Raw genomic sequence first — 13,472 nt, forward strand, 5'->3', positions numbered from 1 at the left:
TATGATTTTATTTTTTCATGTAAACATGAATGCAAATATTTTATATGTTTTCATCACAGACCCTTGAAGCAAGCATACTGCTAAAACATGGCCTGTGTTGGGTCCTTCACACCATTTCTTGAAGCTCACTATGCTATTTCCTGTTGTTCTTTGCTCACTGTGCTCCCGATTTCCTCTTTCTTGTTCCTACTATTTGATTTTGTATGATGTAGACCAGTGTATCTCAAACTGTGTGCCAAGGCACACTAGTGTGCCTCCTGAGATTCCAAGTGTGCCATGGCACACTGAGTAGGAAGAGAGGCGCCTGCCAGCTGATTTCCCTTCGCGGTACAGCGCCAGCGCTGCCTGATTCGCCAAAGGCCTGCATGTTTCCTCCCCGGCCTCCTGGTTTCACCTTTAAAGCTAATTACAGTAGCTTGCAGAGGATCACCAATAGGTAAAATGATTTTATTTTCAATATAATGATTGGAATGTGCCAGTTTTGAGAATTTATATCTGCTGTGTTTATGAAAAATGAATGGAAAAAATTGCATTACAATTAGTAAAGGGGATGGGATCTGGGGCAGAGCTTGGGTGGGACTAGGGAGGTCTGTGGTTGTGGTGCTCAGTTGATATTTGTTAGACTTAGGGTACTTAGCTTGAAGTAGTTGAGAAACACTGCTGTAGGCAATCAGCTGGCACCAGTGCCTCTCCTTCTCTCCAGCCCTCTTCCCTGCTTGCACCCCCCACTGATGTCTCAGGGCCCATCTGGAGGGCCTCTGCACATGCGGACATCAATGTGATGATGTCATGCATGTGTGTGATGTCATCATGGCGACGTCCGTGCACTTCTGGGTGCCTCACGTGGCCACTACCTTTAGTATGCCCCGGCTCGAGAAAGTTTGAGACACTGCTCAATTGGAGATTTATTTAAATTTACAATTTGCCAAACTGCCTTAACATTTGTGCACAACAAAGTTTACTGTTCTACCTAATTAGAGATTTGTGTCTTGGGGAAAAGTGAGAGATACAATTATCTCAAAGAGGAACACTGATGGGATTAGCTAGCTGGATGTACAAAACAAGAAAAGCATGCAGTATACTGCTTCAATATCTCTCAGGCTTGCAGAGGTACATAAGACACTAACATAAGCATCACAGACAATACTGAAAATTGACAAAAGTGGGTTAAACAAGAGTTATTAAGGGAGGTGGTGTCCAAATCGTGGCCTGAACTATATGCACTTGCTATAAGAATGCTACAAACAGGCAGCCAGGGTAAGAGTAGTAAACAAAGCTTAAAAGTCTCAGAGGATGCTCTAACCATGTGTGGAAGTTCACACTTCAGCATCACCACATGGGACCACTTCAGTTCAGTAAAAAGCTAGTACAAGGAGAAACCAATTCACATGGGGGGGAAAAGGTTGGTGAAGACATATATTCTGCTGCCCTTCAATAACAACAGTTACAGACAATAATCATGAGCTGCAGGCTGCCTTTAACATAAAAGGGAAAATAGAAACACACTCAAAATGGGAAAACTAACATGACTGGTCTATTTTAAGAATTTATAATCCACAAATGCAGCAAAGCTCTCTGTACAGAGTCTAATGCATCAGTAATTCTAAATAATGCAAAGCACTGTAATTACACAAACATCTGCCACATCTAAGAATTTATATTAAAGAAACTGTGTCACCAATAGTAACAGAATGTGATAGGCCCCTAAATATAAGCAACAGTGTGTGTTGGTATGGTTCTCAAGTGTCTTGAGGTTATACAGGGTCAGCGGTTTACATTAAACCTTAGCCTTTTCAACAGACTGGGTCTTGCCCTAATAGTCATTAGAGCTACTGGTGTGATAGATGCTACCAGTCAAATCCAGAAGCCTTTTATAATCTATAGAGTATACATGAGTCTGCTTTTTTTTTTTTTTTTAATCTCTTGTTCAGAGAGACGACAAGAAATTTCTTAAATGTTATTTAAGGAAAACTGGAATAAACGATGAACATTGGGAAACAAATAAAAATTCTCTCAAAATATACTGAGCACGGTTTTTTTCTGCAACTATTCAGAATAGTGGTGGGGGAGAGAACCAAGGAGGTTGCTGTGAGCAAAGGACTTTGTTTTTTCCAAGATGGCAGCTGGTTAGGCAGTGAGTTGTGGTGCCTACCGCCGTTTCTGTTTGTTTCATTTTTTTTTCTTTTTGTTGTTTCTTCTCCTGTGTGGTTTATTACTTTTGTTTTTGACCAATTCATTGTTTTTATTTAGGTTTTTTTTCTGGTCATCAATCCCACGTCTGGCCGTTAACAGCTGAATTCTGCCTGGTGGCTGCATAGATGGATAGCGCCGGGAGCCAATGGCTTAGAAGCACATGAGGAGGTACTGGCGCAGCGAGGCGATGGAAAAGGAGTAGCGCCAAGTCTGGAGACAGCAATGCTGCAGACACGGAGTTCTGGGAGCAGCAGCCCAGGAAGCGCAGGGCGAGACCAGCTGAGCGGAGGGCGGCCTTTGACTGCGACAGAAGAAGTCCAGCAGCGGAGAGGGGAGAGGAACAGCCCGATGGGGCCAAAAGTAGTGCAACAGAGGTCCTTGGCCAGGAAAGCACATGATCAGAGATCCCGGCTGTTGGGAGCAGCTGACCGTTGAGCCCTGCAGCTGTTCTTCTACCGGCTTATCGGTGCTTGGTGCGGCCCAATGGTGATGTGGACTGGAGCTGATGTTTGTTGCCGAGGATTGCTCCCTGTAGTTGGAGATCTTGATGTTGCTGGCTGGACTTCACCTCATCTGTCTTGCATGGACTGCTTTGAGACTTTGAGGGTTTTTCTGTTTTACTTTAAATTTTATTCTTTTTAAATTATAATTGTGAACACTGTTGTTGCCAGGAAGCAGTTCTTTATGCCGGCACCAGCCCTCTGAGAGTCATCGAAGCAACCCCTCATGGGCTGCACCTGGGATGGACCCCCCACTCCCCCAATCCCTTCTGGTACGCCACTGTCTAGGTGCTCTCAATAAATCAGTCAAGTCTATAAAAGATGCCATCAGCCTTTTTTCTGATCTCTATTAAGAGCTGCAACTTTTATTAAAATGAAACCCGTGGTCAATTCTTGTTCTGTTCACTGCTACAGCTGTCAGAAACTAGTAGGTTATTACAGGTCAAGCACTGTTTAGACCAGCAGCAGTTTTGCAAGCTCAATTTACCAAATCACATGAAGTTTATTCATGCAGAGTTATATGATCTATGGAATGTAAATATGAAAAATAAATACTTACTGTTAGCATGGGAGTTGCCAAGAGGCCCCAGGCAAAAAATTCTAGGAAGATGACAACCATAGCATGGTACACACTAGGTCGACCAATACCTCGTTGCTAAAGAAAAAATAAAGACAAGAAGTGAGAACATAACATTTCTTTCACCGATATAAAATCTGCATGCTGACAAAGATCTTCATTTACATGTTCATGCATGCTAATTTGAGTTAAACCCAGTGCTAATAAAAAGTGCAAATCATATTATTCTTAATGTGACCTATTTCTATACATTAAGTCACATTAAATACATCAGTACAGTTTAGTAAACAAGAACCAAAGTTTGTGTGATGTCTGTACTAGTGCTGCCCACTCTTTGCAGCGTCCTACGGCTTCCCCCCCCCCCCGGCTTCCCGCTCTTACCTTCAGATAATTACCGCAACCTGCAGAGAGATTCATCAGTGCTGTAGCGATCCTTGCAGGCTGCCTTCGTTCTCAGTAGCATGTTCCCTCTGCCGCGATCCTGATGTCAGAAGAGAGGCAGGACCGCGGCAGAGGGAATGTGCTGCGGAGGCCAATGGCAGCTTGCAAGGAACGTTACAGCACCGGTGATCTTCTCTGCAGGCTGCGGTAATTAGCTGAAACTAAGACCGGGAGGCCAGGGGGGACGCTGGAGGACGCTGCAAAGAAGGGAGGAACATGCAGGCCTTGAGGGGGGGGGGAAGATTTATAAATTAAAGAGTTTTACCTCATGCAAAATTGTCATTTCTTTAATAAGACATTAACTATTTTTTCTGTGGCCCTCCAAGTACCTACAAATTCAAAATGTGGCCCTGCAAAGGGTTTGAGTTTGAGACCACTGATCTAGAGCTATGCTTCACATTCAGCTAAGTAGATGTAGCATCTACCTAGTCATAGCTGTAGTCTACCTTTCACAAAGGTATTGAGCCTAACAGGCTGTGGGCATCCTGGACGGCATCTGGAGATGGAGCTGCTGCAAATAGGCATGAGGTGCTACACTCTAATCCCAGAAATGGTGAGAACTAAAGGAAGAGTTGGGGCACCGGCTGAAAGCACCCCACACTACATTCAGAAATGGAGCAGAACCATCAATAGAACTGTTGGGAGGGAAGAGGTATCTCCTCCAAAATCCTCGGTAGAATGTAGCTTAAAACGGATGCTCAAGAAAAAGGACGGAGGCGCTACCTGTATGAATGGAACAGGGTCCAAAACGGGTCCAGGTCGAACAGACAGAAGTAATCTCACCCACGCTCCCAAAATGGGTGGTGCCATTGAAGGAGTGAAGCCTCAAACACATAGGAGCCACATGCTGACTAAGAAGGGAAACAGGACACTAAGCCGAGCAGGCAAAATGCTCTAAGCACTGCGATGTACTGCAGCAGATAAGGAGACTGCCAAATGGAGGGAAATAGAACCTGGAACCACAGATGTGTTAAGCTAGTAAGGAGGCGAAGCCAGAAGCAGCACCTAGCCAAACTGCAACTAAAGAGCAAGCACATCATATCTGAAATAATAGAGTATGGGAAGCGGAGTCATACAAGCAACCACTAGTCACGATATAGGACCATTAGGTTGGCATACGCGAACCAGACAGCACTCTTTTGGATAAGATGCAAAATGACCCGAGACTCGATGCCAACCCTGGAGCTGGAAGGAAAACCCCTACGCCTTAACAGGCAAGGAAAACGAGAGAGAGGGGTAAAGTCACCACTCAGAAGAGACAAAATTCACCAAAGGCATGGTAGAACTGCAATGTAAAGTGAGAGATTGGATCAAAATGAAAAATAAGAGGCAGAAGTCAAGCTCCGACAGATTGCTTCCCTGGTGTTGCCTCGAGAACTGCAGATATGCACTAAGAAGCTGTGGGCAGCTGGAAGCAAAGTAGGAATGACAGACTGGACACCCAGAAACCCTGGGTGCCTGTCCTTGTTTTGACCAGAATTACTAAACAAGACCTTTTTTTTTTTGTATGGCTAAGCAGGGACAGATAAATGTAGTCATGTCCTATACAAAAGCAAATATGACAGTCAAAGCAAACTAATCTCTGCAAATTATTGCCAGAAGAGGGGACAGCAGGAAAATGGCTGGGCCTGCAGGACATCAGATGCCAGGATTAGCTGTGACCAGAATCCTGACCACCCCAGAGGAGCCTAGGCAGAGAGAACTAGACGTGCGACTCTCTCTTCAACTTTTGCGCCTTAACCAGAAACCTACCCTCTCCTATAATACCATTCTCTCCTCTGCTCTAGATCCCTTGCTTTTCCCATTTTACATTACATTAGGGATTTCTATTCCGCCTGTGCCTTGCGGTTCTAGGCGGATTACAATATAGAAAATATCTGGGACATTCCAGTAGAGTTACATTTCAGGATAAGAGTAAGTTACAGGAACAGTAATGAGTTATGATACTACAATTTCACAGAAGATAATACTTATTACAGAAGATAATATTTTATACCCTGTTAGGCATGCCAAACCCCAACCCTGGCCAACACCACACACACACACCCGTCCACTACCTGCGCTCCTGTGTCTGTTCTGCTGAACATCTCTGGGTTAAATCTCATGTGCATGCTGACTTCATACACTTCAAATTCATGCCGACACCGCTCCAGTCAGTCCTCTCACTAGCCGAATACTATACCCACTTAACCACACTAAACTCCCTACTCAAAGCAGCCTCACCTTCTAACTCCCCTTCAATTTCTTCCAAAACTATGGCAGAGTTCTTCTACAATAAGAGCCAAAAGATTCACCTTGAGATTTTAAGCAGGCTGCCTCCCCCTCCCCTCCCTCCACCTGTCCCTTCTGCTAACCTTCCCTCAAAACCTGCCACCCTCTCCTCTCTCTCCGAAATCACAGAGGTCAAAATCACACATCTCATCCTCCAAAACAACTACCTTCTCCTCCGATCTGATACCCACTCACCTACTCAGTACTCTCACCCACTGTCAACCCTCCTGTCACATCCTCAACCTATTGCTCTCCACTGCAACTGTCCCTGATGCCTTCAAACATGCCATTGTCATACCCCTCCTCAAAAAACCTTCATTAGACCTCACGTGCCTCTCCAGCTATCGTACCATCTCCCTCCTCTTCTTATCCAAGTTATCTGAACATGCTGCTCACCACCACTGCTTGGACTTCCTCTCATCCCAAGCTACTCTTGATCTGCTTCAGTCAGGCTTTTTGCCCATTCCACAGAAACTACCCTTACTAAAGTTTCCAATTACATGTTTCTGGCCAAATCCAAAAGCCTCTACTCTATCCTCCTCGATCTTTCTGCCACCTTTGATATTGTTGATCATCGCCTGTCCTCAATGGGATTACAGGGTTCTGCTCTCTTCTGCTTTACTTCTATTTTTCCCATAGCACCTTCAATGTATGTAACGGTGGTTCCTCCTCTACAACCATCCCACTATCAATTGGTGTACCTTAATGCTCTCAACCATCCCACTATCAATTTGTGTACCTTAAGGCTCTGTCCTGGGACCACTCCTATTCTCAATATAAACCTGATCACTAGGAGCATTGATCTCCATCCATGGCCTCCAGTATCACGACACTATGCTGACAACTCCCAGATCTACCTCTCCACACCAGATATCTTCACTGAAACCCAGATCCGAGTCTCAGCCTGCCTGTCCAATAGCGCCATATGGCTGTCTCATCACCATCTAAAACTGAATATGGCTAAAATGGTGCTGCTCATCTTCCTGCCAAAACCTACCTCCCCATTTCCCCTGTTCTCTGTTTCTGTGGACAACACTCTCATCCTCACTGTTCTGTCTGCTCGCAATCTCAGGGTCATATTTGACTCCTCTCTCTCCTTCTCCGTCCAGATACAACTTATTGCTAAAACCCTTCCTCTCCAAGCACACTACCAAAACCCTTATCCATGCCCTCATCACCTTGCACTTAGATTACTACAACTCTCTACTCAGCAGAGACAGAACGAGGCTACTTGCAAGCAACATCAAGAGAGAAGTGGATAAGTTTTTAAACTAGGAAGAAGGGAAAAGCCGACAGTTGACAGAGAGAGAGAGAGTCGATGGTTCGGGAACCGGTATACCCAGAGGATACCGTGCAAGAAGAGGGAAAGACTCACCAGATTACAGGCAAGAGAGATCGAAAAGGACACAAGAGGGAAGAAAATGCAAGAAAGGAAAAAGCTGCAAACTCAAGTGTATGTACACAAACGCAAGGAGCCTTACAAATAAGATGGGTGGAATTAGAAGCCATAGCACAAAAAGATAACGTTGACATCATAGGCATCACGGAAACAAGGTGGACTGAGGAAAACGTCTGGGACTACCGGGATACAAACTATACCGCAGAGACAGAGTGGCTTAAAAAGGTGGGGGCGTTGCCATATACGTCAAAGAGGAAATTGAATCTGCTGGAGAGAATACATCACAACTGACGGATAAGTTAGAGTCTCTATGGGTCAAAATTCCAGGAACAAATGGCCTGGAAACGAAGATCGGCATCTACTACCGACCCCCAGGGCAGTCCAAAGAAATTGATGGAGAAATGACAGACGAGATTAAACGCAACTGCAAGAGAGGCAACACAGTTATCATGGCTGACTTCAACTATCCGGGAATAGACTGGAACCTAGGCATCTCCGGCTGCATTAGAGAGACCAAGTTCTTGGATGCTGTAGGCGATTGCTTCCTGGAACAACTTGTCAAGGAAAATACTAGAGGAAATGCAATTCTGGACTTAATTCTAAATGGCCTGCGAGGACCAGCACAATATGTAGAAGTTGAAGGGACGCTAGCAGTGATCACAATATGATCCGCTTTGATTTGGACGCAGGGGAGAAACATCGGTCCAAAACGACAGCCAAGGCACTGAACTTCCGAAAAGGGAATTACGAAGGGATGAGACTCATGGTAGGGAAGAAGAGGATAAGCACTGTAAAAACGCTAGAGCAAGCTTGGTCCCTTTTTAAGGACACAGTCATCGAGGCTCAAAATATATATATACCACGTATCAACAAGGGATCCAAGTGGAAAAAGAACAAAGAACTGGCGTGGCTCACTGTAGAGGTGAAGGAAGCGATCAGAGACAAGAAAACTTCATTTAAGGAATGGAAAAGGTCAAAAACGGTTGAAAACTGGAATAAGCACAAACAACATCAACGCAGGTGCCATAAGGCGGTAAAAGGGGCCAAAAGAGACTACGAGGAAAAAATAGCCAAGGAGGCGAAGAACTTCAAGTCGTTCTTTCGATATATTAAGGGAAAACGACCTGCAAAGGAAGTGGTGGGACCGTTGGATGACCATGGAATAAAGGGAGCACTAAAGGAAGACAAAGCAATCGCTGACAAACTGAACACATTTTTTGCATCTGTATTTACCGAAGAAGATGTACACAGCATACCTATAGCATCAGGCTATATGCTGGAAATGAAGACGGAAAGCTGACAGGATTGACGGTCAGTCTAGAGGAGGTATGTAGGCAGATTAATAGGCTTAAGAGCGATAAATCCCCGGGACCAGACAGATGGCATCCATCCGAGGGTCATCAAGGAACTGAAAGGGACCATAGCTGAACCGCTTCAAGTTTCAAGTTTATTAAAAATTTGATTAATCGCTTAATCCACATTCTAAGCGATGTACATATTACTAAAATTACAATAAAAGGGGAATACACTGAATAAAACTGAACATATTATTGACAAAAAATACTTTTGACAAAAACGAAACAAAACAAAACAAAACATGATACATGAGGAAAAGCATGGGTAAAAGTTACAATATATTTTAAAGATAGAAGAACAAGTAGGGACAATACATAAGGAAAAGGAAAAGGCTGAATATTTCAGTAAAGGATTAGAGGTAAAATAATTATTATTAATTCGTGTAGAAATGATTAAGTAGAAAAGGCATCTTTAAAGAGAAAACTCTTCAGCTTACCTTTGAATCTATGTTTGTTTCTTCCCTTAGATAGATAGGGAGAGAATTCCAGATATGGGGCGCTGAAACAGAAAAGATAACTTGTCGACGAGTATTTATGAATTTAAGAGAGGGGACCGATAGCAGATGTTGTTCTGTAGATCTTAATATTCGATTAGTAGTATATGGAATCAAATATTTATGAATGAATGCTGGGGTTTTGAAAAGAAGAGTTTTATATGTAAGCAGGCATATTTTATAAGTTACACGATGTGTGACTGGTAGCCAATGGGCTTCCCTAAGAAGAGGTGTCACATGGTCGAATTTCCTTGCTTTAGTGATCAATTTTATAGATGTGTTTTGAATAATCTGAAGCGGCTGAAAGGTCTAGTGAAATTAATAAAACTGACTGGTGGTGATCTAAGAAATAGTGTATGGATGTGATCATACCTAGTAATGAGTATTCTGTTGAGTGGTGTTGCCTAAAGCCTGTCTGATTAGGGTGTAAAATATTGGTTTTTTCAATGAAATCTGATAACTGATTAAAAACTATCTTCTCTGTTAATTTTGATAGAAAAGAAATGTTAGCTATTGGTCTATAGTTTGACATGTCATTAATACTAGTTTTTTGATCTTTAATGATAGGGCGAATAATTGATTTTTTCCAACTAATAGCCAATTTGTCGATCAAATCGGGAAAGATTCCGGAAGACTGGAAGGTAGCGAATGTTAAACCTATCTTCAAGAAAGGTTCGAGGTGAGATCCGGGAAACTACAGACCGGTGAGTCTGACCTCTGTACCGGGAAAGATGGTAGAGTCACTGATAAAGGACAGCATCACCGATCACCTTGACTGAAACGGGCTGAGGACCAGTCAGCACGGTTTTAGCAAAGGCAGATCGTGTTTGACGAACTTGCTGCACTTCTTTGAGGGAGTAAACAGACAGACAGACAAGGGCGATCCAGTCGACATTGTATATCTGGATTTTCAGAAGGCGTTCGACAAGGTTCCGCATGAACAACTACTTCGGAAAATTACAAGCCATGGAATGGAGGGTGAAATACTCACGTGGATTAAAAACTGGCTGAAGCATAGGAAACAGAGAGTGGGGGTAAATGGACAATACTCGCACTGGAAGAGTATCACCAGTGGGGTGCCGCAGGGCTCGGTGCTTGGACCTGTGCTCTTTAACATCTTTATAAATGATCTGGACATAGGTACGACGAGCGAGGTGATTAAATTTGCGGTTGATACGAAGTTATTCAGAGTAGTAAAGACGCAGGGGGATTGCGAAGATCTGCAAAGTGACATAATCAAGCTCGAGGAATGGGCATCGACATGGCAGATGAGGTTCAACATGGATAAGTGTAAAGTGATGCATGTCAGTAACAAAAATCTCATGCACGAATACAGGATGTCCGGGGCGGTACTTGGAGAGACCTCCCAGGAAAGGGACTTGGGAGTTCTGATTGACAAGTCGATGAAGCCGTCCACACAATGTGCGGCAGCAGCAAAAAGGTAAACAGAATGCTAGGAATGATAAAGAAGGGGATCATGAACAAATCAGAGGTTATCATGCCGCTGTACCGGGCCATGGTGCGCCCTCACCTGGAGTACTGTGTCCAGCACTGGTCGCCGTACCTGAAGAAGGACACGGTACTACTCGAAAGGGTCCAGAGAAGAGCGACTAAGATGGTTAAGGGGCTGGAGGAGCTGCCGTACAGCAAAAGATTAGAGAAAATGGGCCTCTTCTCTCTCGAACAGAGGAGATTAAGAGGGGACATGATCGAAACATTCAAGGTACTGAAGGGGATAGACTTAGTAGATAAGGACAGGTTGTTCACCCTCTCCAAGGTAGGGAGAACAAGAGGGCACTCTCTAAAGTTGAAAGGGGATAGATTCCGTACAAACGTAAGGAAGTTTTTTTTCACCCAGAGAGTGATAGAAAGCTGGAACACCCTTCCAGAGGCTGTTATAGGGGAAAACACCCTCCAAGGATTCAAGACAAAGTTAGACAAGTTTCTGTTGAACAAGAACGTGCGCTAGTAGGGCTAGTCTCAGTTAGGGTGCTGGTCTTAGACCAGAGGGCCGCCACGTGAGCGGACTGCTGGGCATGATGGACCACTGGTCTGACTCAGCAGTGGCAATTCTTATGTTCTCTCAGGTCTTCTGCTCAGCCATCTTCCCCACCCCCCTGTCTGAATTCAAGAAAGCCTAGGATAGGCACATGGGATCTCTTAGAGAGAGAAAGAGATAATGGTTACTGCGGATGAGCAGACTAGATGGGCCATTTGGCTTTTATCTACCATCATGGTTCTATGTTTCAGTCTGTCTAGAATTTGGCTGCATGACTCATATTCCGTGAGAGTCGATATATTCATGTTACCCCAGTTCCTAAAGTCACTTCATTGGCTTCCCATCTGTTTCCAAATACAGTTCAAATTCCTCTTGCTGACCTACAGATGCATTCATTCAGTTGCCCCTCACTATCTCTCTTCATTTAATGTTCCACCCCCCCCCCCAGCTCCACTCAGCTGATGGATCCCTCCTGTCTGTGCCCTTCTTATCCTCTGCCAAACTCCAGACTCTGTCCCTTCTATCTTGCTGCAGCATAAGCTTGAAAAAACTACCTGAATTCCTACAGCAGGCTCTGTCTGTGGCAGTTTTCAAGTCCAAGTTAAAAGTTCACCTCTTCGAGACTGCTTTCAAATCCCAGGTCCTCTCACCTTGGGTTCTGTATCCCCAACCCTATGTCATATCTGTCCCAGTTAGATTGCAAGCTCTTCTGAGCAGGGATCATCCCTTGCTGCAGTGCACCTGGTAATTCTATAGAAATAATAAAATTGTTGTTTTGGATTCATCCACTGCTGACGACGAGGAACGTATGAAATGAAACCAAAACAAAGCTCGCTCCTAGTAAAGCAGCTCAACTGGTGGCTCTATCACAACTGCAAACTACTGTATTCAAAATGGAAACAAGAAGAACAAAGTCCATTGATATGAACGTGATTCTTTGGATGGCAACGGATGAATTGCCCTGCAATGTAGCCTTGGGGGAAAGAAAGATAGATGAGGCCTCTGCATCCCCCCCCAAAGCCCTAAACTTCGACCACAAACTTGCCAACCCCAGCTTAGCTTTCGCTAAATCCGCTACCGCGTTGAGCTCAACAGGCCGTATATTCACGTGAGATTCCTGGATGTTCAGAGAGAAACGAGAGATTCAGCATCCTTCTCTTCCGTTTGTGTCACAGTACCAACTACCCGGGATGAAGTACAGCAGTTTCCCCTGAAATAAACCGGGTTGCTAAAACTAAGCCTGCTTCAGCACCGTGGGATACGTCAACTCCTCATTTAAGAGTTTTAAGCTCCGTTTGACTCCCTCTAACAGCTGCAAGCACCCCCCCCCCCCCCCCGCGCTAAGAGCTTCCGGCCCGGCAGTTCCTCCTCTGCACCAGCCGCAAACAAGCAAAGCTCCCCATTCCGACACAGCCACTTACCATGCCTCCATCCTTCATCGTATTCTTGTGGTCCACCGTGGCAGGCGAAGGGCACAGGACCCTCCGTTCCCACCAAGCAACTCACGGCGCTGCCATCGCTGCACTTCGCGTCCTGCACCAAAGGAAGCCGAAACCACCCGGGCTACAGCAAGGCTCTTGCACGTCACAACCAAAGCTCCACCCACCCAACGCCAACCGCGAGAACTACAACTACGTACGCATGCGCATCAATATCTAGACGTCGCGTAAGAAATCGAACACAGCCAATAGATAAATGAATAGAAAGCGAGCGGGGCCTGGGTAGTAGGTTCAGTTTCCGAGGTTACAGTGGCAACCTCGGCCTGGTAGCGACTGACCGCGCAGCATGTTACCGGAAATTGCGTCACAGCCACAGGGCATGACCTGCAGTCTCTTAGCAACCGTTGTACCGGTCGGGTTCATACAAATGGTCACAACCTCAATATTAAATTATATGTTTGTGTTTCAGTTTGTAATCTGATTTCTATGTTTAAAAAAAAAAAGTTTTATGATTTGCAACGTATGACGTGTTAGGGGGAATTGTATAAAATGAGTTCTAGTGCAATGTGTATCTAGTAGTTTTGAAGACTAGAGTTATGAATCTGAACCGCAAGTTGCTTGTAGAATGTAATGTAATGTAATGTAATTTATTTCTTATATACCGCTTATATACAGAATGCTGTCAATTATCTTTGAACTCAACTCCTTCCCAGGCAGATGCCTCTGCCTCCTCAGTTTGTTTTTTTTTCTGCAAACAAGTTGCTCAGAATTGTTTCTGCTATGCTGTTTTATTATTTTTAGGTA

The 13,472-nt window shown here is 44.5% G+C and overlaps 1 protein-coding gene across 1 annotated transcript in view; it reads right to left on the reverse strand.

Annotated features, from left to right (window-relative positions):
• Window positions 1-12,950, reverse strand: part of LOC117352249 (hippocampus abundant transcript-like protein 1) — a 102,445-nt gene extending 89,495 nt beyond the window's left edge. Inside the window, exons 1-2 of the mRNA XM_033928591.1 lie at window positions 12,651-12,950; window positions 3,253-3,348 (exon numbers count right to left, since the gene is read on the reverse strand). Of these exons, the coding sequence (XP_033784482.1) occupies window positions 3,253-3,348; window positions 12,651-12,668 (114 nt within the window). The 5' untranslated portion in view covers window positions 12,669-12,950. The remainder of the gene's footprint in view (window positions 1-3,252; window positions 3,349-12,650) is intronic.
• Between the last annotated feature and the right edge of the window lie 522 nt (window positions 12,951-13,472).

Source organism: Geotrypetes seraphini, chromosome 1 (genome assembly GCF_902459505.1).
Source record: "Geotrypetes seraphini chromosome 1, aGeoSer1.1, whole genome shotgun sequence".
Taxonomy (NCBI): domain Eukaryota; kingdom Metazoa; phylum Chordata; class Amphibia; order Gymnophiona; family Dermophiidae; genus Geotrypetes; species Geotrypetes seraphini.